The 27,518-nt window shown below is 36.9% G+C and overlaps 3 protein-coding genes across 3 annotated transcripts; 2 read left to right on the forward strand and 1 right to left on the reverse strand.

Moving 5' to 3' along the window:
• Positions 1 to 6,108: 6,108 nt before the first annotated feature.
• LOC120277739 lies at positions 6,109 to 7,207 on the forward strand. The gene is made up of 3 exons (XM_039284588.1): positions 6,109 to 6,129; positions 6,532 to 6,676; positions 6,806 to 7,207. The coding sequence occupies exons 1-3, from the start codon at positions 6,109 to 6,111 to the stop codon at positions 7,138 to 7,140; spliced, it is 501 nt and encodes a 166-aa protein (XP_039140522.1). The 3' UTR covers positions 7,141 to 7,207.
• Positions 7,208 to 7,355: 148 nt separating this feature from the next.
• LOC120277506 (caffeoylshikimate esterase-like) lies at positions 7,356 to 9,021 on the forward strand. The gene is made up of 2 exons (XM_039284369.1): positions 7,356 to 7,998; positions 8,346 to 9,021. The coding sequence occupies exons 1-2, from the start codon at positions 7,524 to 7,526 to the stop codon at positions 8,834 to 8,836; spliced, it is 966 nt and encodes a 321-aa protein (XP_039140303.1). The 5' UTR covers positions 7,356 to 7,523; the 3' UTR covers positions 8,837 to 9,021.
• Positions 9,022 to 9,204: 183 nt separating this feature from the next.
• Positions 9,205 to 18,200, reverse strand: LOC120277505 (N-acetyl-D-glucosamine kinase). Its single transcript, XM_039284368.1, has 7 exons — positions 17,728 to 18,200; positions 15,711 to 15,858; positions 12,422 to 12,613; positions 11,094 to 11,222; positions 10,629 to 10,798; positions 10,255 to 10,385; positions 9,205 to 9,297 (listed from the first exon to the last, which is right to left on the reverse strand). Exons 1-7 carry the CDS (start codon positions 17,942 to 17,944, stop codon positions 9,232 to 9,234), a joined length of 1,053 nt encoding a protein of 350 aa, XP_039140302.1. The 5' UTR covers positions 17,945 to 18,200; the 3' UTR covers positions 9,205 to 9,231.
• Positions 18,201 to 27,518: the final 9,318 nt, after the last annotated feature.

The raw sequence follows: 27,518 nt of genomic DNA on the forward strand, positions 1-27,518 counted from the left end.
ATCTAATAAAAAAAAATTATCAATATTTTTTAAGGCCATAACTTAATAACTGATAAATAAATAATATTTTAAATTTAAAACAATTCTTGTTGAGGATAATTATGATGAGTGGGTATATGTAGTTTGAATTCATTATGATTATTTAAATGAATATACTTTAAATAATTTTTCTCAATTTATTTCAAAGATTTTTTAAAATTTTAATTAAAAAATTCAATTTAATATTATGGTAAAATTCAATATTTTTTATGGTTATAACTTATAGTAATATAAATATAAGTAGTATTTCAATTTTTTTAAAAAAAAAATTATGGACATATATTATAGGGAAAATTATTTTTTAGTTCCTGAAAGTTTCAAAATATCCCAGACAGACCCTCTGACATTTGAATTTGCCAGACAGTCCCTCCTTTTTTTGACAGTTTATTTTTCAATCATGATAGTGTACTTTTCAATTAATGCAGCTTACTCTGTTAGTTTATTCTATTTTACAACATGTACTTCCCGCTTAAAAATATATGGTTTCCATTTAACATTGCGTGTTTTCGTTTAACCACATAAATTTTCACTTAACATATAGCACATTTGCATTTAAAATTTGACTTTTCCGCTTAAAATTATTAGTTTCTGCTTAAAATTTGGTGTTTTCGCTTAACTACATAAGTTTTCACTTAACATATAACACATTTGCGTTTAAAATTTGACTTTTCCGCTTAAAATTATGAGTTTCCGCTTAAAATTTGGTATTTTCGCTTAAAAACTGAGAGTCAGCCCAGTTAATATCTGTTACCTTTATGTCAACATCAATCACTTTTATGTCAGAAAGGTCTGTCAGAAAAAGGAAGGATCTTTTGGGAATACTCAAAGTCATGGGGTTTTTTTGTGAATACCTGAACTTTGAAGGGACTTTTTGTTTATTTCCAGTATGTTATAAGCTAGTTTGAATTTATTATGAATTTATGATTATTTAAATAAAAATATTTTAAATAATTTTTCTAAATTTATTTCGATGATTTTTTTTTAAATTTTAATTTTAATTTTTTTTAAAAAAAATTAAGATCTCCATGAAATTTTATTTGAAAGTGATAACCTTCTATTTAAATTTTTTTATGATCAAATCTCTAAATAATATTAATTATATCATAAGAAATCAATGATATTAATTCACATATCACATTAATCAATTTCAATTCACAAATATTTCAACAAATTTCCTCAAACTCCATACATGACAACATCTAAAAAAAATATTTCATAAATAACCAAAATAAATAAACAAACATGATTATTAAAAAAAAAAATCAACTTCACCTCCTTAGAATAGATTGGAATTTTACTGAAGTGATCTGAAAGATTGGAGGTTTGAAGCTTTGTTAGTGTTATTTTTTTCGGAAATTATAAAGTTATTATCTCTCCATATATACATAATATATTTATATTTTTAATTGTATAAGAGTTTTGAGTGCTGCCAGGGAAGGGGGCGGCCTATGATCCATGGAATAACATTGAGGAAGGGAGGGGGGAGGGGACGGTTCGGCAAGAAAGGGGGGTGGTTCGGTAGGAAAGGGGGCGGAGGGTAGCTCAGGGCAATGGGATCCACTAAACCCATCCGTAGCAAGGGGTGGCCGCCCTCCCTGTCCCTCCGTCCCTATCCGTACCAACTCTTTACCCATCCAAACTTGTTTGTTTAGAAGATAAACACCATGGTTACATAATATATCCCGTTGTATGTCCATAGACTAGTATAGAGGACGATCTTGAAGTTTGTTAATTACTTGCCTATTGACTTATCTCTTTGAAGCTTTTGGATGCGATGTTGTGCCGATGCCTCCGCCATGTGTGTGCACCCTGTGATGTTTTGATTTTAAACATGGGAAGATTACCTTCTCTTGAGGCATGGGAGTAGCCAGCGGTTGCGCATACGACCATAACTCTATTTTTGTCACTTTTATGAAACAAAAATTAAAATTGTGTTTCGATAGTAAAGTCACATAGTGCCTCTTTGAAGTATTTTGCATTTTCATAACCTTAGCCAACTATTGTCACATCATGGTCATTGCTTCACTAGGAAATTAAGATTGTTGTAGGTCCCAAGATAAACTTGATAGGAAGATGGGGTGGGGATTGAATGAAGTGCTTTGCAACACGGGATTCCTTGTGATGGCAATATGAATAATAAACAATTATTTAAACTTGTGAGCAGGAAAATTTTATAATAACTACTAAGTGAGAATTGTGAGCAACAACGTTAAAAAATAAAGAGTTGACAAAATATGTATACAGAGATATATACAATTTAATAACATTGACTTTAATATGTAAATAAGATAACTGAAACTATATAGGTAAAAGAAACGTGTAAATAGAAACATCAGTGCCTAAACTGTTAGTATAATTATAAAATAAACCCTCAACAAATACATACCACTATGCGCCTAAACAATGAACTAGATATAATGAGTACAACAACTTTAATTTATGTGTGAACTCAAAATGTAGAACTTATCACATGGAACCTACATTAAAAAACTTATCACATGGAACCTACATTAAAAAAAAGTGAAAGAATAAATGGATAAGATATTTATGATGACATTGATGAATATGGCACATCCATGGGAAGTCACTTTCGGAGCAAATAGCAGATATTGTATTGTTCTCATCTTAAAGTATTTCACTCTCACCTGAGAAGCTTCAAAATTCAATCGTTTGCATATTTCCTCTAGTATTGGCTGCCATCCAGTTAAAATAGTGAATTGTAAGACATATCCCTCACTCTCATATTGTGCGATATTATGACATGTATCAATCCAAGACCTACATTAAGAAAAACGTACACCAATGAGGTAGACATTAACGTGGACATTAGCAAACCTAATATCAGAGGGATAAAACAAACATCTCCACAAAGGTTTCTTACTCCCAACTTATCCTTGCCTTCACACCCATAAGCTTTGTATCTTAACCATTGATAGTTGTTAGTGCAACCGCACTATTTATTGGCATGATTTGACACCTAGACCAAGTGACGTGGCAACTAAGGTGACAAAGCATAATTGATGATGTGGCAAGCATGGTGACATGGCAAGTTGACTTGGAGTGCAAGGCAAATATCTTGAAGATCTTGGTGAAGCTATTTTTAGTATGTCTACAACATGGGACCAAATATCTTGAAGATCATGGTGAAGCTATCTTGAAGATCTTGGTTTAATTATTCTTGAAAACATGAAGACAAGATCATATCAAGACCATACTTAGAGAGATATGATTGAAGACTAAATATGGTGGAGCTTAATTAAAGAAAGATCTATTCATGGTGTGAACGAAGACTAATTGAAGATATGATTTGAAGAATCCTTGATAAAGATTGATTGAAGTCTATTGAAGGCAAGATTTGAGGACCAAACTTGGGTGAATTGAAGATCAAGTTTGGAGAATCTTTGAAGACATAATTTAGGTAGATTGAAGACTAAGTTTGGCAAGTTTCGTAAAGACGCACAAGGATGTGCGCCCCTTGCGAGGGAACTGCGTGATGAGGAACTTAGGAGGTAGGCTAGTTGCCGGCAGTCGGGATTGGGAGATTTGGCTGCATTGACTTGGACTAAGCATGACCGGGAGGTTGATGGGTCATGAGGTCGTCCGCAACGTAACGTAACTCGGTCAAGTCGTGATCAGGGGCCATGTTGCAACTTATGTTACAACGGAGTTGCAATGACTAATTTCGGAAGATTTTTAAATTAGTAGCCGCGAGATTCTAAAATAGGTATGTGCTATATTTGGGGACGTTGAGGCGTCTATATAAAGCTACCTTGCTCAGTAGATTGTTGGTGTGACTCTTGGGTGACTCTTTGAGGAGAGTGTGTGAGCACCGAGACAATCTAGAGAGTGAGTGATCTTTATTGTTGAGAGTGTGAGTGACAAGTGTTTGTACTCATCTATTTTTACCTCTTTTAGTGGATTGTTTATCTCCGGGCTTGGCCCCCCAGACGTAGGCGAGTGGACGCCAAACTGGGTTACCAATGTTGTGTGTCTCCTTGTGTTTGTTTGTGTGCTCTTTCTTTATTGGTTTGTGTGAGACTTCTATGAGTGTTTAAGTGTTACTTTAATACCCACAAACCACACCGGAGGAACTAACAATAGTGTTTATTTAAACACCCAAGTTGAAATTTTTTTGTGCAAACTTGCACGAATATCCGATGATTGATTACCTTGATCTAGACCTTCGCAACTAAGATGGTGATTTGGTGGAGTGCTTGATGTAGCCTAGCAGTAGAAAAGAGGTATGTTGACAAGAGAATAACTTTACACTAGCAAAGAAGAAGAAAAAGAAGAAGAAGAAGAAGAAAATGATAAGCGTAAAGGACAACCATCCATGCATGACAAGATTTGGCACCATTCAAAACACAAGGGCAACTTTAGGATTATTTGAAAAAAATCACTGTGCAAAGTAACAGCAGGGAGCACATAGTATGAATTTTAAAAAGGAGGGACTGAATAGTATAGAAATTTGTTAGAAGGACTATAGGTAATGTTTATATATTTTTAGGAACTAATAAATAATTTTTTCTAATAATTATTAAATATTATATAATCAAAAAGCAAGAAGGCAAATATCGAATGAAACTTTTATCAGCCTAAAAATACGTGCAATCTAATCCCCCCAAATAATTGGCTGATTGGAACTCTATCTTTGAATTCATTCAAGAGCAATTATACTTGATTCTCCCAATATGAAATTATTATAGATAAATTTACCCCAAAATTCATGAGAAGATTCATGACTTTTATTGGTTGGCACCAAATAATAATAATTTTTTTTTTTTCTAAAAATGACAATTGTTATTAAGAGACAAACAAGTATGAAAATGCACCAACTATGATAGTTTATTTATCTCTTATGAATAAATCCTTTGCCATATAATTTTAAAGAGGAGAAAAATAACATCTTCTGAATGAGACTCATCTGGACCCACTTGAAATAGTAGCGTTAACGATACCTAGCCTCAAAACAATGGATGACAATACTATTAAATTCTGATTGCAATGCTATAACAATACTTTAGCATATATTGAAACCTTGTGTTTTATTCACCCATTGCCTAATGGCTTACCATTCCACTAACCAGCGGTTGCTAATTAAATAAATTCACAAAGAATCAAACGTGCTACAATTTTTATTTAAGCACTTTTGTTAATACTTGAATATAAAAAAAATGGTTGCTTTAGTTCAACTAATACGTTGTATATATTATTTTTAATTTAGATATCAAATTATTTTAATTTCTTTTATAGAGATACCAAATTAACTAAAGGTCAAAATATCAAAATGATCTCTTTATTTTGTGTTTTCCACCTTTTTAGTCCCTCTAATATAAAATTCGTTTTTTTGGTCCTCATATTTTCACTTTTCTGTCTTTTTGGTCCCTCTAATTGACGGATCTGCCATTTTGGTCCTTTTAACTGATGAATTAGAGGGATTAAAAAAGATGAAAATGTGTAAATACGAGGATCAAAAAGGCGGATTTTACAACTAAAGATAAAAAATGTGCAATTACGATGACCAAAAAGACGAATTTTATATTAGAGAGACTAAAATAGCGAAAAATGCAAAATAGAGGGACCTTTTTATATTTACACCTTAACTAAAAGTGGATTATTCACAACTAGTTATTAACCTTCTATCGAAATAGCCTCTAGAAAGAATCTAGTAAAGAGACAACAAGACCATTTTTCACAAGCTATTTTTGGACTAAACAACCATATTTTTGGACAAAATTAACTAAACAACTTGTAAACCAGAAATATGGTAAAGTTAATTTTTGGACAAATTCTATTCCTGCTAACTATTCCTGGTTTTTTAGAAGGTTATGTAAAATTGTAAAAGCTATTAATCCTTTTTCTATGGTTGAATACTTTCAACCCCTCTATTACTTTTTTGATTTGACCCTTGGTATTTTGAAGTCCCTCTTGCTTTTAATCCTACCTTTTAAAATATATATTTGGATTTGAATTCGCTGCATATTTTGGATTTAATACTTGATGCTCACTGGGATCTTCAATCTCTTCATCTCGTCTTCAGTGAGCATTTGAACTATGTGGTTTTAGAACATGGCAGGGATTAATCACTGGGTTTGGTTCCAAAAAGCTCAAAGTAAAAGAATTCCTTCTATGGTCTATTCTCATCTTAATTACAATGCTGCTCATTTTGAACCTCGGTGTGGTTGGGACAAACTTTGAAGTCTCAAGGTTGACCCTAGAGTAAAGCACTTTATCTGGTTGATTCTTAAAGGCAAAATTAAAACTTATTTTATCTTCACTCTTTAAAACTGGGTCCCCATTCTTGTTGTGTCTTTTGTGGACTTGAAAATGAGATAGCTGAGCAGATTCATTAAACACTGCACTAAATCGCAACTTGTTTAGGCCTGGGTTAGTAATATTGTGGGGAAGTGCTTATCTTTTCCTAATGGCTTTACCTTTTGTATTTGGCTTCATATTCTTCCCAGTGTTGTAATTCTCCTTTTCTTAAAGTAGTTAGTGCAGCCACTAACTACTTGGTTTATTTGGAAAGCCAGGGGCAATTACATTTTCAAAAATGAATCCCCAGATTATAACATTATTACATCAAAAACAGTCGCTCATGCCAGGGAATTTTTTTCTTCTTTCTCTCCTTATGCAGGTAAATGTCTCCTTCTTTAGAATTTCTACTCCTTTGAAGGTCCTTTCATTTTTTTCCTTACAGTTGCTTGGACTGAGGACCTTGTTGATGGAGGTGTCTCAAATTCAAATTTCTCCATATGTTCGGCAGGTAGCAGTCATATACCAGTGAGCTCAAGACTAGATGCAGAAGCTAAAGCTTTAATTGTGGCATTACACACCATTGGCAACAATAATGTCACAATTCGGCATATCTTTCTTTCTTATTCAGATCTTCTTGTTGCTATAAATACTGAGAATTATCAGAATGCTTGGAGATCTGATCCTTGGATTAACATTTTTCGCAATCTTCCTGTTTCTATTAGTGATCCTAAGATTCATATGATCCCTAGGAGTCAGATGGCTGTTGCTCTTAAACTAGCCACACATGGTTCCAACCTTCATACTATTACTTTGTTCCACCAGAGTCGTGATCTTCCTCGATGAATAATGAAAACTTTTATGACTAATAACTTCAAAGTGTCTTAATTATTTGTTGTTCCCTCTTTTCATTTTCTTTGTATCTCAGCTCTCCTTTTCTTTCCTTGTATTTTGTTTTTTTCCCCCAATAAATTAGATTCGGAGCTTCTTAAAAAAAATAAAATAAAGACCAACCAACATTTCGGAGCCATGTTAAAGCCCTTTGCTTTCTCAACTTCTTTGTGCAGCCACCTCCACACTCATTCAATCCCACAGCTCATAAAAGAAAAGTCATCCCACATCTGCTACTCTTGACACGAACCAATGGTACTTCCAATGGATATAAATCAAACCATTTCCCTTCTCATAAAATTCAATCAATCTAGTGAGAAAGCGAAAGAAGAAAAACTATGGCTCATCATCCAATACACCAAGCAAACAAGACTGGACCATTTGGCAACCTAACAAAAGATGAGTTTTACAGGCTGCACAGAGTTAAGCATGAAGAAACATTCATGACAAACAACAAGAACATGAGGATCTTCACACAGTCATGGCAACCAACCTCACAGGAAACTCAAGTCATCGGCCTGGTTGCCATGATTCACGGTTACTCCTCGGAGAGCAGCTGGATCTTCCAGCTCACCGCCGTTGCCATTGCCAAGCTTGGGTTCCATGTCTTTGCTCTCGACCTCCGTGGCCACGGTTACTCCGACGGCCGCCGTGGCCACATCTCTGATATCAACCCAATCATCCAAGATTGCATCCAATACTTTGACGCCGCCCGATCAGCTCACAGTCATCTCCCGGCCTTTCTCTACGGAGAATCCCTTGGTGGCGCCATTGCGACTCTCATTGCAATAAATCAAAAACATACATGGAAAGGTCAGTGGAATGAATCTCTTTTATGATCAGTTTATATTGAGCTTTGGTAAGAATCATCAGCTTGACTTGTTCTTGTACATATGATTTTGAGTTCTATATATCAATTCGTGAAAGAGTATGAGCTTATTTCCTCTTCCTAAATAATCTACATTTTTGGGTTTGCCATGACAAGCCTAGGACACAACAGGTTTGTTACATATAATAATTGAATTGTTATAATCATATTGTTATTTATATCAGTTCATATATAAATCCATGTGGATTCATACAAATACCTTGGAAATTTTGTCAAAAGTTTGCCTTTATCTGCCTAAATCCACTAAAATTTGTGTGTGTGTGATGACAAGGTCTAATACTAAATGGGCCAATGTTCGGAGTATCAGCGAAGTTTAAACCGATATGGCCATTGGAGAAGTTCCTTCCGGCCGCTGCGATGGTTGCGCCGAGGTGGAGAGTGGTGTTGACGAAGTCATTAGTGGAGAAGAGTTACAAGGAAAAATGGAAGAGAGAGCTTGTGAGGAGGAGCCCAGAGGCTCAAAAGTCCGAGCATCCACCTGCAAAGACAGCGTTGGAGATGTTGAAGGTTTGTGAGAGGATTGGAAAGAGGTGCAAAGAGTTGGAGGTGGCGTTGCTGGTGGTACATGGGAGGGATGATAGCGTCTGTGATTTGTCGGCAGTTGAGAAGGTATTTAGTATGGCGGGAAGCCAGGATAAGCGTTTGGAAGTTGTGGATGGCATGTGGCATCAGATGATTGGTGATACCCTGGAGATTGTTGAGTTTGGGTTTGAGGTAATTTTCAATTGGCTTGTGGAAAGGGCCAGGAGATTTACTTCATAACTGTGTCTGAAATTGGTTTTTCCATGATTATTAAGGAGAGGAATTGTGATGTTTTAGTTGTGTTTTGAGTTGTAGTCTCAGGGTTGTATGATTGGATAAACCGGGTACACAAATGGACTCTGTATATTTCCTTGTTTTTTATATCCTTAAAGGAAGAGAGAAAGAGAGAGAGAGAAGGTTAAAAATTGTACAAGCAACTAATTGGCGGTTAAAATTACCGAAATAAAAGAAAACTAATGGAAGGATAAATATGCGCCAAGCGTCAATCTCATATCTTCCCAAACGTGGATGGTAACCTAGAAAAATTTCCCCTTTTAATCTGTTTTGATGTATTGGTTCATCCATTACTTGGGAGCAATACTCTTGAATTTTTCTATCTCCCGGGAGAAAACCACTCAATTGGTTAATTCTTCCATGAAACAATTCCAAGCCAGCAATGCAGCACCAACAGCCGGTTCCACCTGTTAATGTGAAAGTTGGGGAAAAAAGAAAGTGATTCTTATGAAGTTGTATATAAGAATTGTGTAATCAGATAGTGCAATGCAAATGGAATACAAATTTGGCATGCAAAAGAAACGTAAAATCCACTGAAGAGAAATACAGGGAATGAGATACACTAAACACCAATTCTTAGTAAACTCACCATGTAGATTTTTATTTCGAACGAAAAATAGATAAGAATGTCTCCCTCATAACATGGGAAGATCACTCTAACACAAAGTGCATCATTAAAATTAAGTTGATTGTCTCCCTAGTACAAGAATCATAATCATCGAAAATTGGGGTGCATCTTAGATTTTTCATGCCATCCTATAACAGCAGCACTTATCTACTCTTTTATCTTCAAACACTAGACATAGTTGCCATATCAAACAAGAATTTAAGCACCTTAAAGTTCCTAAAGTAAAAAGGATAAATTGCAAAAAAATTGCTCCTTTTAGCTTTTGAACTACAAGAAGTTGTTTATTTTGGTCTCCCCATCCACCGTAGCAACTGATGTTGCCAAGCATGAGACACATTTACATGAGTCCATATTAGGTGGAGGGCCAAAACAATTAAAATACCTGTACTTAAGGGACTACTATTAGTGATCTTTAAGGGTGAAAATGAATAATAAGTCCTAATAAATTAAAAAAAAAGCAAAAATCTCTAAAGAGCAGGCATTTTATTTAAGTCCAGCAGCAGGAGTGAAAAAAGAACACTGAGGACAGATACGCTCATTTTCTATAGGTGACAAGATATACTCCCGCGGGAAGTGCCAAGGTCATGTTGAGGTGGCATCAAGAAAATAGAACAGAAACAGAAGCATGATTGTTAAGAAAATCTCACATGCATGTTCAGAAAATCTTGTATTAAGAAGGAAGAATCATTTTAATGCACATATCAACATAAGAAATTAAGTCTAAAGCTCCACACACCTTTGGTTGAATAGGCTGAACTCCAGGGTATACCTTAGAGATATGTTTGACTACTTCTTTCCCAATATCCCATCCCTTGTTACCTTCAAGAACTCCTCCAACCATAACCAAAGGAAATGAACCTTTGCCATCTGCAACAGAAAGCACATTTCATCTCCATATTATTTACAGAAAAACTCATATTTGATGATGTTTCTAAGATGTGATGGAGTTAGACTTGCAAAATAACATATTTTCGATCTTTTAACCACTCGAGCCTTGAATATCTGAGCCAGCAAACAACCCCAAGAGAGTGGGCAACACTGCTGGGCAAGCAACAAGGTGGAAACTACAGAAGCTAATTAGTCAATACTGCATACTGATATTGACCATACCTTCACCACATAAACTAAGCCTCTGAACAACAGCTTTGACACTATCAGCAAGCTCAAGCGCTGAATGATGTAAAATTTTATTTGCAACTTCATCACCATTTTCAGCAGAAGATACAACAACTGGAACAAGTGCTGCAATGCGCGCCCAAGAGGGATCTGCATAGGTCCACCTATTCCAAATGAAAAGGGAAAGATAACAGCAACATTTATGAAGAAAGGATTAATTTCACACGATAGTGTTAATAATGCTAAACTGCTCACAAGTTGCTTACTAGCCTATATGCATGATCATGAATGATTTTTTTCTAAAAGAATCACATCTAAGTAAAAGGAAATTTGTCAGTGAAGGTCTGATTCTGAATGCTAGCAAATAACAAATGTGATTAATGTTTCTCGCTTATGGCAACATATGAGTCACATGATGTGCCTAACAATTATAATTTATAAATGAACAGAGACAAGTACCCGATTAATTCATCTGGTGAAGCAAGATCTAGTGACTTTAGAATGTTATATGTAAGCTTTGTTTGAGGGCCCCGACCATCATGAGCCCTTACTATTGCTGTTAATGCCTGTGCAGCAATTCCATAACCACTGCATAATATGTACAACACTTATCAGTACATATTCTATAATGAAAACAATCAGTTAATGCCTGTGCTAGTAGGCAACTACTAAATCTGTTTAGTCGCTCCATGGGTAAATAAGTGACATCTAGTATTTGTCATGGAAATTAAAATGCGCATTGATTTTTGGAGATGTCAAAGATGACAATGCTTCTAACTGCACAGGGAGTACCAAAGTGCAATTAATCAACATTGATTATAAAAAAAAAACTAAGAATACGAAAACTTTCAAGGATCAAAGCATGAGCACATCATTAGAAGTCATTCTCTCTCTTTTTTTTAGTCAAGAATGTCCAAGTAAATAAATAAATAAATAAAAAAGGTAATATCCATGCAAACTTTTATAATAAAAGCTTATTGCAAAATGATCTAACTGTAAACTTACTTAGAGACAAAATGCTCATAAATTTATAAATTGTATCCTGTGTCTATGAAAAAGATTTTCAACTTGATGGAGGCGGTAAATTAAATTTCCTTTGTTAGTAATCAGCAAATTAAACTACTCGTTAGAATTTAAATTATGAATGTAGTCTAGATGAAGACTGACCTTCACTATGATAGAAATAGATTACAAGTTGTCTTTAATATTGGTGGTGACAAAAAAATATTGGAATATACAAAAAGCTCGAGTGAAGTCAACACCATTTAGAAAATGTGAAGTCATAATTATACTGTGCCATCCATGCTATCCAGACTTAAAAGGTGTTCACGTCGTGATAATGTGGCATTAGAAAGTCATTACCTGGAGTTCATGTTTTTAATTTTAAGTATCTACAGAAAACATAAACATAAGAAACTTAAATGAGAAAAGTAAACCTCATGCAAGGCAATTTTTCTTTGGCCTCAGTTGTGATTTCTAAGAAAGCTCATGTATCCAAAAGACCTTTTCAATTTGCACCAAGCAATATGCTTAAGCTTCTACATCACTTAAAATTTTAAAATTGTGTACAAGAGACTATTTTATAAGCTCCACAAAAGTGCAGATAAATTTGTATTTACATATAGTTTAAACACACCTTTGGTGTTAGTGGGCAAAATATAATCATACATTATCAGGCAAATCCAATCATTTTAATCCACTATACAGAACAAGAGCGCAATAATTTATGATGGTAATTGGTGTTTGACTGTGCAATTCATTCCATTTAGAAAAATAGAAAAACACACCTTCCCCAATCCCCCAATATGGGGCCTGCCCCTGCAGCTCGCGCTTTTCTTCCATCTTCATTGTAGCCATAAGCTATTGTGCCAGTACCAGCAATGAGTACACAACCATGGAGCTTCCCCATTGTCCCACTAGCCATAGCTGCAACAGCATCATTTTCCACAAGTAACTTGACATGACTTGGAAATATAGCTCTGACAAAAAATTCACAAAATGATTCAGATTCATAACTAGAATATGAAGCAAGTAAAAGTAGAAACATACCATCCGAAAAAATCAGTATGAATAAAAGAAATTTAAAATACAGAGTTACTGCATGTATGGACAATCCAATAAGGCATCTTGAAAACTGGTAAACAGATGATTATTGAAAAGAAGATAATCTCTCTCCATATTGCGGGAATTCTCAATTTATACTTGATGGCGATTTTGAGGTGAACTTCTTTAATTTAAGGACAGTGTACAACAGGGTAATAATTGGAGAAGTCAGATCGGGAGGAGTCAATGTGCTCAAATGGTAATACAGGAAAAAGCAGACACAATGATTGCTTGAAACCGACTGATTTAATATCTTCCCTATAATCATGTTCTGCTAATTCAGTGCCGTGTACAAATTACAGCAATAGCACTAAATCCAATGGAAGATTAAATAGTAAGAAAAAGCACAAATTAATTAGCCAATAAATAGATCATTTCCTCAAGTTTTATTTCTGATTGTAATAATATGAAGGATTTCTACACACACACACACACAAATGCTGGTGGAAAGTTACTTAGTACAATAACTGATTATTTTTGGACATACTCTTGCAATGGAAAGAAAAGTGTGGAAGAACATGTCAGGAGAACACTATTCCACTTCCATCACCATCCACAGTATGCCAATAGCTTCCATAATTCTTCATGTACTAAATGTTTAAGCCTCCTTCCCCCTCTCCGTGTTTCCCACTTCCCAAATTTTAAAATGCATTAACATATTTCATTACATCTTTCCTCATTCTTGTAGTTTTTTGACAGACCCATCCATACAGATACATTAACACACAAAGTACATTACAGTTAGGATTTAAAATAATTTGATATGCATGCAAAGTGTCTAACATGTACCCAGCATAGGTGCATAGGCACATAGGCACAAAGGCAGTATGGAATTTTGAAGGTGGCCATATGTCTAGGACACGCAATCTCACATTGTCACAGAAGGGAATTCTAAATCACCAAATACAACCACATCCTATACACCAGCAAGACAGAAAAATTATTAGTGAAGAGTTAACTATGACCTAGTTGTTAAGCTTCTTAGATATTGTATAAAAAGGGGAAAAATCGTTTAAGGAAGGTTCACAGCAAATAAAAGAAACCAGTCAGTCAAGACTCAAGACACTCTCAAAGGTAATTAACACTGTATTCAGACAGTGAGAATAAGAAGAGAGCTTCGGTTTGGGCTGTAAAATTAGGTAAAGTAAATACTGTATGCAAGATGCAAACGGATCAACAATGGTTGGCATATGTGATACTGAAAAAGAAAATAGCAGCATAGGTAAGTGTTGCCTGAAAATGGCATTTAAGAACAGATACTCAGCATTATTTGGAGCAACTCCAGTAATTTCTTATGATCTATCTAGAGACTGAAACCATGATTGATAGAAATGTAAGAAGAAGAGGTAAAAGTTGCCTAGTAGCTAAAAGATTTGTGGTCTTACAAGAGATTGAGCAAAGAGTACATGCATGATAAAGGGAAGGCTGCTGAGAGTAGTTAATCTATCTGTTCCTATCTGCAGAGTACATGATTTTTCAAGGCAAATGTCGATCCACATGGCTAAGCGCTCATTCTTTGAAATGCCCAAACAATGAACAATCATGCCTTCATATATTAATGGATCCAAAACTTCCAAACTATATATATATATACACATGAAGCCAAGTGGATTGAGTAAGCTTTTACTATGGGCATCCGGCATCCAATATTTTAGATTTTATGCTAGATCACAAAAACTAGACCTTTTTCCCTTTCTCTTTTTTCTCCCTTTTTTTTTATTCGTTATTATGTAAAATAATTCTACATATAAAGAAGAAGCTGCATAGTTAAAATTCTTAAGCAGACCCAATCTTTTTTCTCTAATCCAACAAACATAGCTATAAAAACCCCAAGCCCTGTGTGGCATGCAAAATTGTAATGCACCTTGCTGGCCAAAAGAATAGATAGGTGATTGCACCAAACAATAATCTCAAACATATAGGGGATTCAGTATTTCTTCTAAGAAAACAAAAGAAACTTTCCCACAATTTCATGCATCTCACCAGTACAAAAGCAAAATCATCTTATATAAGAGTCACAAATACCCCCAAATAGATGAATGGGAGAAGCTAATCAGTGCTAACAAACACTTCATGTATTCTATGATATAAATAAATCTGAATCAGGCATATAGTGTAAGCAAAATTGGTTCAACTGTAAAGTAAAACCCAACAAAAGGAAAATCAGGATTCAAAACCAGACCAAATTACAAATCTAGTGCAGATTAACTAAAATATTTAAGTTCTACTTAAATCATCTCCAATAAGCATGATATCTTTGAATGGGATAAACGAGTTAGCATGATTTATTAGTTTGGCCATAACTAAATGTGGAAAACAATAGAAAGAACACAAATATAAAAAAATATCAATCAAGATAAATTACTAGACCAAGCATATATCGTAATGCTCAGACTTTCAATAATTTCTTAAAGAATATTTTACAATTATTGCTTTAAACTTAAAAAAAAAAGAAAAAAAATGAATGATACACAACAATAGTGAGAAGCATAACTGAACAAGAGTATCTTACTTTCTGGGCCAAAATTTGGATACTTTTCCAATAGTGAAATAAGCAATAAGACCACAGGAAAGATTGGTCCTTTTGACATTTTGGTTAACATGAAAAATGCCCAACCAACAGAACTCTTGAAGAAAATGAAGATTAGGAAGGCCAAATTCTTCTTACAATGAATCTTAGGGATACAATACACACACAAATACATATAATGGTAAAATTCTATTAAATTTTAAAACTGCAAAACAGGCCAGCAAATGATTCTTCACAAACAACAAAAGAAAAAATATGATAAAAATAACTGCAGTTAACCAACTTTAGCATAACACATTATACTAAAGCAATAGGCGAATCTTCTAATTTACCTTGATCTATTAGGTAATATTCTAACTATTTAAAGAGAAGATATAAGGAATATAAACTAAGAAAAGGCCTTGTATAAGATTGTAATCTCTTGCAAAAATTACAGAATCAACCTGAGCCAATCTTGTATTCGCTCTTGATCAGAAGGGTGGTTGACCCCAGAAACAGCAAGGCAAACAGCCCGAACAACAGAACGATTAGCATGAGCATCTGAAAGGGCTTGAGCCATAACCTTCTCTAGTGTCTCCCTGGCTGCATTTTCTGTGGAAAACAGAAATAATGTAAGTATCAAGATTGCATTCCCCATTAAGTAAATTTTCATACAGTATAAATTTTGTCTTTCCCAATAAATATAGAATTGCAAGTGGCTAGAAGAATGCATTGGAATTCAGGTTAGCTCTATTGAGAAGCTCTGCCTCACATTTAACAATGAAAACTGAGTTTACTCAAGCGGAACACATCTTATCAATCTCAGTTGACTGACTAATGAAATACCTTCTACTCATTCAAAGAAATGATAATGGCACTGCCAGGTATTTGTGTGCCTTTGTATGCCAGGATAATTCATTGTTTATACTAGTTAAACCTTCTCAATTTTTTCATTAAAGGATCAATTATTATTGTTATGATTATTATTATTATGTAAGAACCATATATCCACACGCAGATTTAAAACATAAGTAGAACTTATTACATGCCCGTGTAGGATGAGGGATAGCATATTAAGTTCCTTTTCTAGTTGGTAAGCATAGCAATTTTTCTTTGTTAAGCCTCATTCTGTAGACCGGGCAGCACTGAAAATTACTTAACGCAATCTAAGTCTTGATTTAAATATTAAGAGAAGGATTATGTACATCATCAAGCTACCTAAAGAGCATATATGCTCATTCTCTAAAGCAAGGTTAGATTTATTCTGTAGAAAAGGCTTCTGTACAACTATTTTGAGCTAAGCAGAAGATGTTTTTCATTGCATTAGCAAAAAAGTGCAAACATAGCAGAAGAGAAGGTACGCAGATGGGAGACAATCTGTGAGTAAAGAGGGGAGACGCTCTAAAATTTGGGAGAAGTTTTGAATATGGAATAGTCATATGATCGAAAAACTATATATAGGTAAAAAAGAACACAGCCAAAAAAAGGGAAATGAACCTTGTTGTAAATCCTGTGCACATATGGTATTAGCCTACTAGCATGACATATGCCAATAAAATAAAACAAAATAATGCGTATGCCACATAGAAAAGGTCTTAACAATGAGTGAGAATTCATCAGCCACAATAAAGCACCAAGCTGTTTGAGAAAACAAATGATCTTTTTATGTAGAAAGCATGTTCTTTCAATGTAGTAGATTACACTTTTGTTCCATAAGTTGTCAATCAGGCAAATCAGAGGAAGTCATATCATCCTTACCATCTTCACCTTTTTCTCAGCCATTTGAATTGTTCCGTTGAACAATTTTTACTACATAACATTTTACAACAACTTGAAAGTTGAAATGCCACATAAGAAAACCTATAATCAATTCCAAATTGTTGCCAGAGCAATCATCAAGTTTCATCTTGCCCTTTGTATAGGATGCCATCAGGAACCAAAGCACCATAAAAAACTAATTAAATGGCTTTCCCTCACTCTCTAAGTCAAATTTGCTAAAAACATCATCTCACCTAATGTGAACTAAGGTCTCCATTGCCAGTTCTGGGTTTCACCCACCTGTAACTTATACAAAACTTTAGATGCATGCCGTCTACCTCCTCCAAATTCTCATTGTCTTTTAAAAAGAAAATAAAAATGTTCAAGAATAAACAGAATAATGCATCACAAAACTCCATTAGCATTATTAGAAGGAATAAACCATGCAAACCTTTCCCTAAAAAAAAAAAAAGGATAAAAAAACCACCAGGCAAGAACCTCTAAAATTCACGCAGGAAAACAATCTCATTATCCACAAGTCACAAATGTCCTAAAACAGGAATCTCCCACATAATACAAACCAAAACAAATAGATAAATAAATAAATAATAAACACTTAAATCGCAATAACAATCAAACATTGATCACATAATAGATTTGAAATTTTCATCTCTTCTTGGAAGAAAGAGAGAGAGAGAGAGAAAGATTAGAATTCGGACGTACCTCCGATAGAATTGTGATTGGTGCAACCAGCAATGGCGCGGGAGAGGATCGGCAGGGGCTCCGGCAGACAGCCAGCAACCACAGGCATAGCGGCAGGCATGCAGACGCATACAGTGGATGTGGTGCCGCCATCAAGGCCAAGAATGACGCCACCATCACCGTCAACCAGAATCTTGGCCTCAAAATCCCATATCCCACCGTTGCCGTAGCTCTTCATCTCCTCCAAATGAGTTGGGTTCTGGATCTTGGTCAGAGGTAGTGAAGGAGGAGAAGGAGACAGGAAGAGGGATTCATGAAATCAAAATTAGGGATTGAGAAAATGAGAATTGTGAACAAGGATGCCTGGAGCAACGGTATTTGGGGATGAATGATTTGGTTTATATTGAGAATTTCTTGTTTCATGGAATCATGGATCAGTGTTTTGCTGTTTATCTAATTTAACATTTGTTTTTTTTGGTCAAACTAATTCCTATTTCTAATTTGTAACAGACAGACACAACAATAAATTTTCATTTTCCTTTATAATTTCTTTATTTGCAATAATGATTATATATGTATGTTTTTGTATATATATATATATATAAGCGCAAGTGAAGGGAAAGGTTGTACAGATGGTAGCTGTGTCAGAATCTAGCCGAAATGAATAGCTATTTGATTAAATAGGTTTAACAGAACCAAATTGTATGAATTCATATACAATTGTTATGGTTATATTATATGTATTAAGAATGCTTCATTTTTTTTAGCGCTTAAAACATTGTTTATTCTTTATTATATGTATTAAAGGTGCTAAAAATGTATAGTATTTGTTATTAGGGCATTTTCTTTTATTTATTTATTTATTTATTTTTTTGACCAAGCGAATATGGAGGTGCACTAGTTACTGTAGCTTGATTGATTTTTTAGAGATAACCCTCCACAATGCAACCACAAAACTTTTACATGAGACTCACAAAGTGAATTGTAATTCACTAATTTGATATGCTCGAACTCAAGACTTTTCAATCACAAGCACATGTATAGCGTTGGACTAGTCAATAATTCCTGTATTTTTTTTTTTATCTTAAAACAGTCCTCACAGAAAAAAAAAAATTATTATTAAAATTATTATTTACAAAATATAATGTAGAAATTTTTTGGATTAATTTAAATGATAGATGTTTGTTTTGGTTTTAGTTTGTTTTGTTTTAAAGAAATTGTTCAAGGTCTACTTTTATATAGTTCCCAATACCTTGCCCTTCCAAAAACAGATCAGTCAAACAAAATACACGGACAACATTGTAAATATTTGTATTGTGTTTTTTACACATACAGATGTATTTTTGAATTTGAAATCAAGTCTTGAACATGTCTAATTCCTAAATTTGAATTCATAATTAAATATATATTTTCTTCATTTCTCTCCCACATGTACCCTTAGATGCAATCAACCGGTCATTATTTAATTGATTAAAAAATAAATTAAATGACTTTCATAATATTATAATTTTTTATATAAAAGACAATAGACATGACTGGGTTTGTAGTGACTGAAATAATATTCAACTATCATGCGAGCAGAGAGTTGAATTCGCATTTCACCCAAGTTAAGAGAAATCAGAATACCAATGAAGTAAAAATTTTTTGATATATTATGAATTTTAATTTCAAAAAGAAACATACAATAAAAATTAAAATTAAAAAATTAAAAAAAAATAAAAAAATAATGAATTTTGTTAGTTTGCTAGTAAAGCGTTCTTTAGGTTAGCGCCAGATGGAATGAAATAAATGGATCAAATGGGTTGAGATAGAGTTATCCTTACTTTAATCCCATCGTAACAATAAGATTTGACCAACTATAATCTCATTTATCCCAATAGTTAATTGGGTAGTTTTCAAGGAAATTTGCTAAACAGTTAGAGATCAATGTACAATATGTAAAGTTCATGATTAAAATAAATTTATCTTGTTTCATCGCATCCCTCTTGACTCCATTCTAACTAATGGGAGGCCAAATAAAGCCTCGGTTTTTGTTATTTAAAAAAAATCAATAAGAAAAGATATTCATGATCTTTTAAAGTGGAAATTGCCAAAAAAACCCTTTAAGTTTGTAAAATTGCCAAAAACACCCCATTAGTTTTGCAATCCCCAAAAACCCCCTCCTTTTAAAGTTTATGTTTTTCAAACCCCCAAACCCCGTAGAACGGATGTGAGCGGAGTGAGTTTCAAATTTTTGACGAAAATGCCCTTGCATGGGGAGTCGTGGGCTGCGACCATCTCGGCGATTTGAGAGGAAGTGGGGGTTTTTCCGTAGGAGTAACCCCAGAGAGCGAATTTATTGGAGCCGCTTTAATTGCTTTTTTTCTCAACTCACGTCTTGACTTTTCCATTTCGAGCTGCTCCGAAGTTGTCTCTACCGTGAAGCCTCCTGTAATTGGCATTTCATCGCCTTTTCCCTTTCCACCGGGTATCTCGAAGGAGAAGTCCCCGCTAGACTAGTTGGCATTTCATCGATTTGCAATCTAAGGTATTGAGTATGGTTTTATGTTAAGCGTTACATTCTAAAAGAAAGATTTTTTTCGGTTTTGTTTTTGTGCTCTGCTTTTTGTTGGAAGATATTGAAGTCTGCGAGGGGATTTCTACTGGGGGTTTTGTTAGTCTGCGAGGGAGATTTCTCGGCTAGGGTTTTGTTTTGTTTTGCATTTTCGTATGTATACACTATCGAAAATAGTTTTTTTCGATTGTTATGATTTAGTGTAATATTTATAATGTACATTTCCGCTTTCGTTTGATATGGTTGCGATTTTACAAATGAGGTTGACGTTTAAGAAATGAGATGTTACAGTTTAAAATTTGTTGTCTCTGTTCAAGTATTCTCGTCTCTGTTTAACAAAATGGGTCTCTGTTTAACATTTTATATCTCTGTTTAATAAGCGAGAGTTCTACGCTTAAAAACCTTATATTTCCGCTTAAACTTTTGTCAATCATCTGCATGTTGAATGTGTTGTTATTGTCGCGAGCTTGTGATTATGGCGGTCGACCCTAGTTAATGGGCGTTGCTATTTGACACGGTTGTGGAGACCTTAGTTTGAATTGAAAGTTAACATGACCCCTCGACATCTGGGAGATTATTCGAAGGACACCGTTTGCGGCTTCATTTGAGCTGGAAGCCATATACCAAGAGAGGGCCCTTCTTGATTCTCTTTTTGCAAAAGGTACGATGGTCGCACCAATAAATTCGTGGATCGGGGAAAGCTGCTCGAGTTTCGAGACCTCAAGATGTGGCCCTCGTTCTTGGTCTCACGTTGCGATGGCGACGCGATGGTCTTTCGAAGAAGAAAACCGGTCGGCGTTCAAAGGCGGTGATCTATCAAAGACCTACGAGAGCACGGAGACTCCATCGAGAGCACTCTGGTGCAACTTGTTCGACGAGAGGGAGAAGAAGATAATTTTGTCAAACTCCGATGGTGTACCTCGTGGGGGACAGATCCTCTTCCCAAATACATCATGCTCGGTTCGAGCGGATCGTTGATTACGTCGATGATCTACCGACCCATGAGGGCGATCACGCATGGGCGCAGGCGACGCACAGCTGGCTTATGGAGGATATTCCAGCAAGCCGCCCGAGTGCAAGATAGATGCTGCCGGGAAGAAGACTAACACAGGGTACATTAAGGGTTGCTCGGTCGCGCTTAACGTCGCGGTTTCTACGAGTGACCGGAGCGGGGAAGAAAGTCCGTTTCAGCAAGATCCCAAGGATCGTCGTGCTACGGTGAAAGTACTTACCGGAAGCAGCGACGGTAGAAACGAGCTTGTCATCGCTCGATGGAAAAGAGGTAATAAATCATGGACAATGTTTAACATAAGTCTTTAATGTTTAAACATTTTTATTTAGCGTTTAACTTTAGTATTTACCGTTTAACTCTTATTCATACTTGGTTTAAATATTTTTGTTCTCCGTTTAATTATATTCTATAACGTTTAAATATATAGTTTTTTTATAGTTTAAAAATGAATGATCTCGCTGAAATTGTTTGGTTTACATATGTTAGTTTCTGAAATGGTTCCGTGAATCTTTGAAGAAGAAATATTTGTTGGCGCCAACCGACGGATGGATGCCATTGCTCCCGGGAACCACTTGCTCGAAGCGGGGATGAGAGAGGCGAGCCTCTCATCGTGCTTGTGACCGGGCTGCGTTCTCCTACTTCCAGCCCACCACGCGCACGCATTCCTCGACGCCGGAGAAGCCCTCCCCTACCCCGTGATTGCAACAACCCCCTACCCGCGACAACGACGGTCCCCGACCATGGCAGCCCCTCCGTAGTGGCAGGACCCACGGTGACATTAGGGCGAAGATGTCACCGTAACTCTTATGCGAGCGTGCGAGATATTGATGACCAGAGTTTCCTCGGCATGTCGCTCGTGTGGGGCGCCGGAAGGGACGTTCATCGACCGGTGCGCCATCCCTCGAAAGACTGAAAGCACCGGACGAGCGAGGCGTCGGAATTTGGCGACGGCGACATCATCGGGAAGGTCGTTTCCAAAGGCGTCCACATTCGAAGAGACTTGCGAAAAAGAGGAGAACAATCGCCTCTGTCTCCACCGCCGGTGACGATGAAACAATAGCAACACCATTGGCGGGTCGATCTATTCTTGAGTGCATGCGCCGTTGATGACATAGCCATGACGATGGAGGACATCGTAGATGATGTGGCCGTTGCGCGGTTGAGAAGGTCGTTGACTCTCTTCTCGATGAAATCGTCGACCGGTGGAGCCATGTGCCGAGATGCGGCATCAAAGATGGACACAATCCACGAAGGTCAAGAACAAGTTAAGGGTGTGTCTCCCAATGATCGTCATTGTCATGGCCACGGTTGAGAAGATCGTCGAATCCGTTGCCGTGGTCGTGGCCGGCGATCACGCAGACCCAAGCGGGGACACAATCCCACCACAACAAGAACCATGTAAGGAAGTGTCTGCGGTTGATCTTTGTCGCCGTCATCCCAGCATCGAGCGGACACAATCCCACAACAAGAACAACAATGTAAGGATGTGTACTGCGAGTTGATCTCTAGTCGCCATCGTCCCGCATCGAAGGAAGATCTTGATGAAGACCCCGACCCAGAACAGCGAGAGGAGATGATCAAGGCGATCAAAAATTGGACCGGACGGCTCGAAAGCTTTTATTCGAAGAAGAAGAAAAATGGGTTGGCTCGAGTCGTCTTAACAAATACTGAGCGAGGAGTTGATGAGGATCTTCCTCAGCTGCTCTATGGGCGGAGTAAGTGTAACGTTTTTATGATATTGTTTAAAGGGTTTCTTATAGTGTTTAACTATTACCTAATAGTGTTTAATACCATTATGTTATCATTTAAGTTTTCACCTTACCGTTTAATTATATATAATATCATGTAACAATTGATAATATCATTTAAATATTTACAATATGGTCTTCTAATATCTGTTATCGTTTAACCTCGACCTGTCGTCGTGTGGAAGAATGAGCCATCGGCCTCACCTGCTGACGAGGTTATACATGTCGCTTGAGGGGAAGGAGATGGTCAGCGATGATGTGATGGGCGCTTTTCGTATGCATAATACAAAAAGTCGGCGAGCAAAGAGCCATATCCTTACAAGAAGCGCGCCTCCATCATCGGACCGCTTGCTGCTGTTTATGTCAAAGCGGGGACGACGCACATGACACAATTATGGCTATGATCGGGGATGCGTCGCGCAACTCGCATGAAGTTCAAAGTGTCATCCTCCCGATAATCATGAATGGCCACTTCCATGTCGTCGTCCCGGACAATGATAAACAAGAATACGGGGCATTATTCTTCGTGTCGGGGAGTACGATAAGGACAGCGTTGGACATGGTAAGTTCTTTAATTATGTCCGATTAATATCAGTTTTGGTATTTAAATCGGTATTCTAATCTCGACTTGCATATCTCGACAGCGGAATCTATTCGACCTTTGTGTCGATATGGAGTTCAGCGAGTCGGCGACGGCAGAGTACCCGCTCGTGCACGACACCGAAACCCCACGCCAAAAACAAGGAAGCGTCGATTGCGTCGCCTACGTCATGCGGTTTTATCGAGCAATTAGCGTGGGGTGAGAGTTACGGCTACCGCGAGACAGAGCGTTCCTTACCTCGGATACGGTATGTTACCCGCATACTTAAGGAGGGAGGCGGCACGGCGTCCATGACAAAGGGGTCGTCACAAGCGGGTTAAATTGCATTTTTGAATAACATGTCTTGTATATCGATCGTCAATTTTGTTTTCAAATGTAATCTGGACAAATTCAATTCATTGTTTTCGTGTTCGAAGAACATGACTTGTATATCTTAATGTAAATTTTTGTTTGTTTTTGAATTGTAAAGCGGGTTAAATTCCATTCGGTTTTTATTTCATTGTTTTAATTTACGTTGTAATTATGTACATTTCACTTTCATTGTTTAAATATAGTATATATCGTTTAAACATCGGTTTTAAATATTTCAAATTACGGTGTACCCGTTTAAAAATAACACTTTCTCTCGTTTAAATAAATGCACTCATTGTTTAACTAAATATGGAAAGTTGCCCATCAATACACAATTCAATTCATTGTTTTTGTTTTCGAAGAACATGACTTGTATATCTCAATGTAAATTTTTGTTTGTTTTTCAATTGTAAAGGCGAGGTTAAATTTCATTCGGTTTCATTTCATTGTTTAATTTACGTTGTAGTTGTGTACATTTCCGTTTCATTGTTTAAATATACCATATATCGTTTAAACATCGGTTGAAATATTTCAAATTACAGTGTATCCGTTTAAAATAACAATGTCTCCGTGTAAATACATTCAATTCGTTGTAAATACACAATGTTTCCCTGTCATCGTCGGTTTATTAACAATGCCTAGTCGGCGACGGTTTTCATTGCTAAGATCGTCGATTGTGACCGGATCCTTGGCGTCGGTGCAATGTAACTCGCGTACATCAAACGCTTGCGACTCGATCCTCTTTCGTCTAGAGCCGCCGGGCTGCCTTCTAGTCACGAGTGATCGCAAAGCGAAAGCTCACGATTTCCGTCACGAAGGCCCTGTCATCGTCGGATATGGGGAATATAGCTTCCTTGTACGCCGGTTTGTAATTGTCGACGGTGAAGTACCCGCTAATAAATCGATGTACGTTGGTGTCTGTCTGCATTATTGCTGCGTAAGCATGTTTGCAAGGGATACCATAAACTTGCCACCTTCGACATGAACAAGTTCGATGGCGAGATCCACGAGTTCTTGCATTGGTCGATCGCCCGTATCGATCATCGACACAACGACCAACACGAAGATTTCGTCTGTCCTCAACAATGATCTCTAACCTCGAATGTATGTCGGGCATAAGTAGGGTCTCCCATTTGGTCGCTTGCTCACGCCGGGTTACATAACATGCGCATCAACTTGAACACGGCAAATAAGGTTAAACAAAGACGTTGATGGTTAAATAATTACGTCAACATGTTTAAACATTATTGTAATTAAATAAACGAAATGATTAATATTTAAAAGTCGAGAAAAAGTGTAATTAAACAAAAGATTGAGAATGTTTAAAGGGTAATACTAAATGTTAAGTGTAAATCAACATTCGCGAGACCTTATGGAGTCGACCATTTTAAAGTCACCGCGTAAATGGCGAGCTTCCTTGATCCAAGCATTGAGCGACTCAGCGACGTTCGAATACATCTCACCCCAGCGATCATCTCCGAGCAGATAATTCGACCAATGTGCCATATCCGATTTATTAATCAACCGAGTGATGAGCTTCGGGTGATATGGCTGCGGTTCATTCACGGTATCATCGAAATCTTTAGCCGTGGATGCCCACGCAATGCGGAAGCATATAGACCGACACTCCTCCTCGATGCCTTCCCAAGTCCGACATTGGCTTTCATAAAATTGGCCTCCAAATGTCGAAGACGATGACGCATGTGGCGAAGAAGGAAGACTCTCGCAATTGCGCTCACATGGCCCTTGGACCTGTCCAGGTACACGAAGGTAATTATCTCATGATAATCTCCACCCTCGTATAAGGCATCGCCCTAACTTAGATATGAACCAAGTCCAATTGGCATCGGTCTCGTTGTCGACTATACCGAAGGCGACGTGGAAAAACTATTGTTACCATCTTTTCCCGTGGCACCCGATGAGTGTACCCCGATATTTTCCAAGGAGGTGGGTACCATCGAGAAAGACAGACTGCACCGCAAGCCCTCTTGAATCCCTACAATACACGTATCGAAAGAAAAGAATGCACGTTTAAAAACGATCACCGCTCTCTCTCCACGATCGCACTGCTGCGGAGTTTGTCTCGACCACCTTATCCACATACCAAAAGCAAGCAGATCATAGGCTGGAGATGTCAGCTGCCAGTCGAGGACCACCCGGCATGCTCTTTTTCCCAACCAAGCCCCGCTTGTATGGTATGTGGACACCATGTTCCCGCAACATGTCCTTCACGAATGTCGATGGCCTTGTCTGAGGGACGGTCCTTGAGCCTCGAATCACTGCGTGCGCTAACCCATTTTTTTGGGACGCTTTTTGGATGTGACGCCTTGAACCCTATGCCACCACCGCAAGTGTGTGACGGGTTGATTGTCTTGATTCGAAAAAGTATTTTTTTGTTATACTCTTTTGATGCATGAAGGCGCCAACGACAACCATCGGCGCATTCCACGATCACCCGATGTTTTTGTTCTTTATGAATTTGAAGTCAAAAATTCCTTTTGATTGCATGATTTCAAGTACATCCACGAAATGTTCGACACAGTCAAAAGCGTTGACCAATATCCAGCGACAACACTTGAGAATGATCCGGCGAGGAAGGAAGACATCCCACACCGTCGGGGGTCACCATGGGGATGAATGGGAGCACTCGCGGAATCCGAATTCCCGCCAACACTTCAGTCGAAATGAAAAGATCAATATGTTAAGCGGGGAATATAATGTTTAAGCGATAATGACAATAGTTAAAGCGTTAAATTAAATACTTAAACAATTAACTAATAACGTAAAGGACTAGTATGAATATGTTAACCGATGGTGACATATTTAAACAATAATGACCCCAGCACAACCTGGAATAATTAAAAGAAAAGGAACTTCTACGAGTAAACCTCGTTTTCATTAGGATCGGCAATGGCACATTTTACGTCTCGGCGACAAGATCAACTACTGACACATTTGAAGATGGAGTGGGACGTGACACATCCATTGGAAAGTCAACATCGTTTTCTATTGAGCAAACCGTTTTTATATCCATCGGTGTGATGAACTTAACGACAAGAGAAACTTGAGACCCCATCAGCTCACATATCTCGACTAACACCAATTCCCAAGAAGTGCGAGTCGTGAATATTAGCACTCTTTCCCTCCCCGTTGAATCTAGCAATACCACAAAAACTCTCCATAATATATCGATTCGAAAAACCAAATCGTACAAACCAAATGAAATGAAGAACAAAAGCGAAGGCGATGAAGAAGAAGTAGAAGATGTAAAGAACAAGCAGCGGTCGGAAAGGCAAACAAAAAGTGCGATTGTAGTGCAGTAGAGGTTAGACTAGGCGTGATGTGATTGGGCGGTATTTTTTTCCCTCCATCCCAAGGGCAAAAAGGGAAATATATGTCATTGTCGCGAGGAAGACATATTGTCATCGTTCGAATGAAAGTTCTCAACTCAACATGAGTCTCTGCGTATAGCGTCAAGCTTTTTATGTTTAAAGCGAGATACATATAGTGTTTAAAAATAACGATTAACTGTTTAACTAAAGTCTA

This window comes from Dioscorea cayenensis, chromosome 15 (assembly GCF_009730915.1).
Source record: "Dioscorea cayenensis subsp. rotundata cultivar TDr96_F1 chromosome 15, TDr96_F1_v2_PseudoChromosome.rev07_lg8_w22 25.fasta, whole genome shotgun sequence".
NCBI classification, from domain to species: Eukaryota; Viridiplantae; Streptophyta; class Magnoliopsida; order Dioscoreales; family Dioscoreaceae; genus Dioscorea; species Dioscorea cayenensis.

Excerpts from the sequence above, each read along its gene's own strand:
- LOC120277739 (XM_039284588.1), top strand. The coding sequence starts at position 6,109 with ATGGCAGGGATTAATCACTGG. Across the intron at positions 6,130-6,531 it reads TGGCAGGGATTAATCACTGG|TTAGTGCAGCCACTAACTAC; the intron begins GTTTGGTTCCAA and ends TTCTTAAAGTAG. Across the intron at positions 6,677-6,805 it reads TTCTTTCTCTCCTTATGCAG|GTAGCAGTCATATACCAGTG; the intron begins GTAAATGTCTCC and ends TATGTTCGGCAG.
- LOC120277506 (XM_039284369.1), top strand. The coding sequence starts at position 7,524 with ATGGCTCATCATCCAATACACCAAGCAAACAAGACTGGACCATTTGGC. Across the intron at positions 7,999-8,345 it reads TCAAAAACATACATGGAAAG|GTCTAATACTAAATGGGCCA; the intron begins GTCAGTGGAATG and ends TGTGATGACAAG.
- LOC120277505 (XM_039284368.1), bottom strand. The coding sequence starts at position 17,944 with ATGAAGAGCTACGGCAACGGTGGGATATGGGATTTTGAGGCCAAGATT. Across the intron at positions 15,859-17,727 it reads CAATCACAATTCTATCGGAG|AAAATGCAGCCAGGGAGACA; the intron begins GTACGTCCGAAT and ends TGTTTTCCACAG. Across the intron at positions 12,614-15,710 it reads CGAATACAAGATTGGCTCAG|AGCTATATTTCCAAGTCATG; the intron begins GTTGATTCTGTA and ends ATTTTTTGTCAG.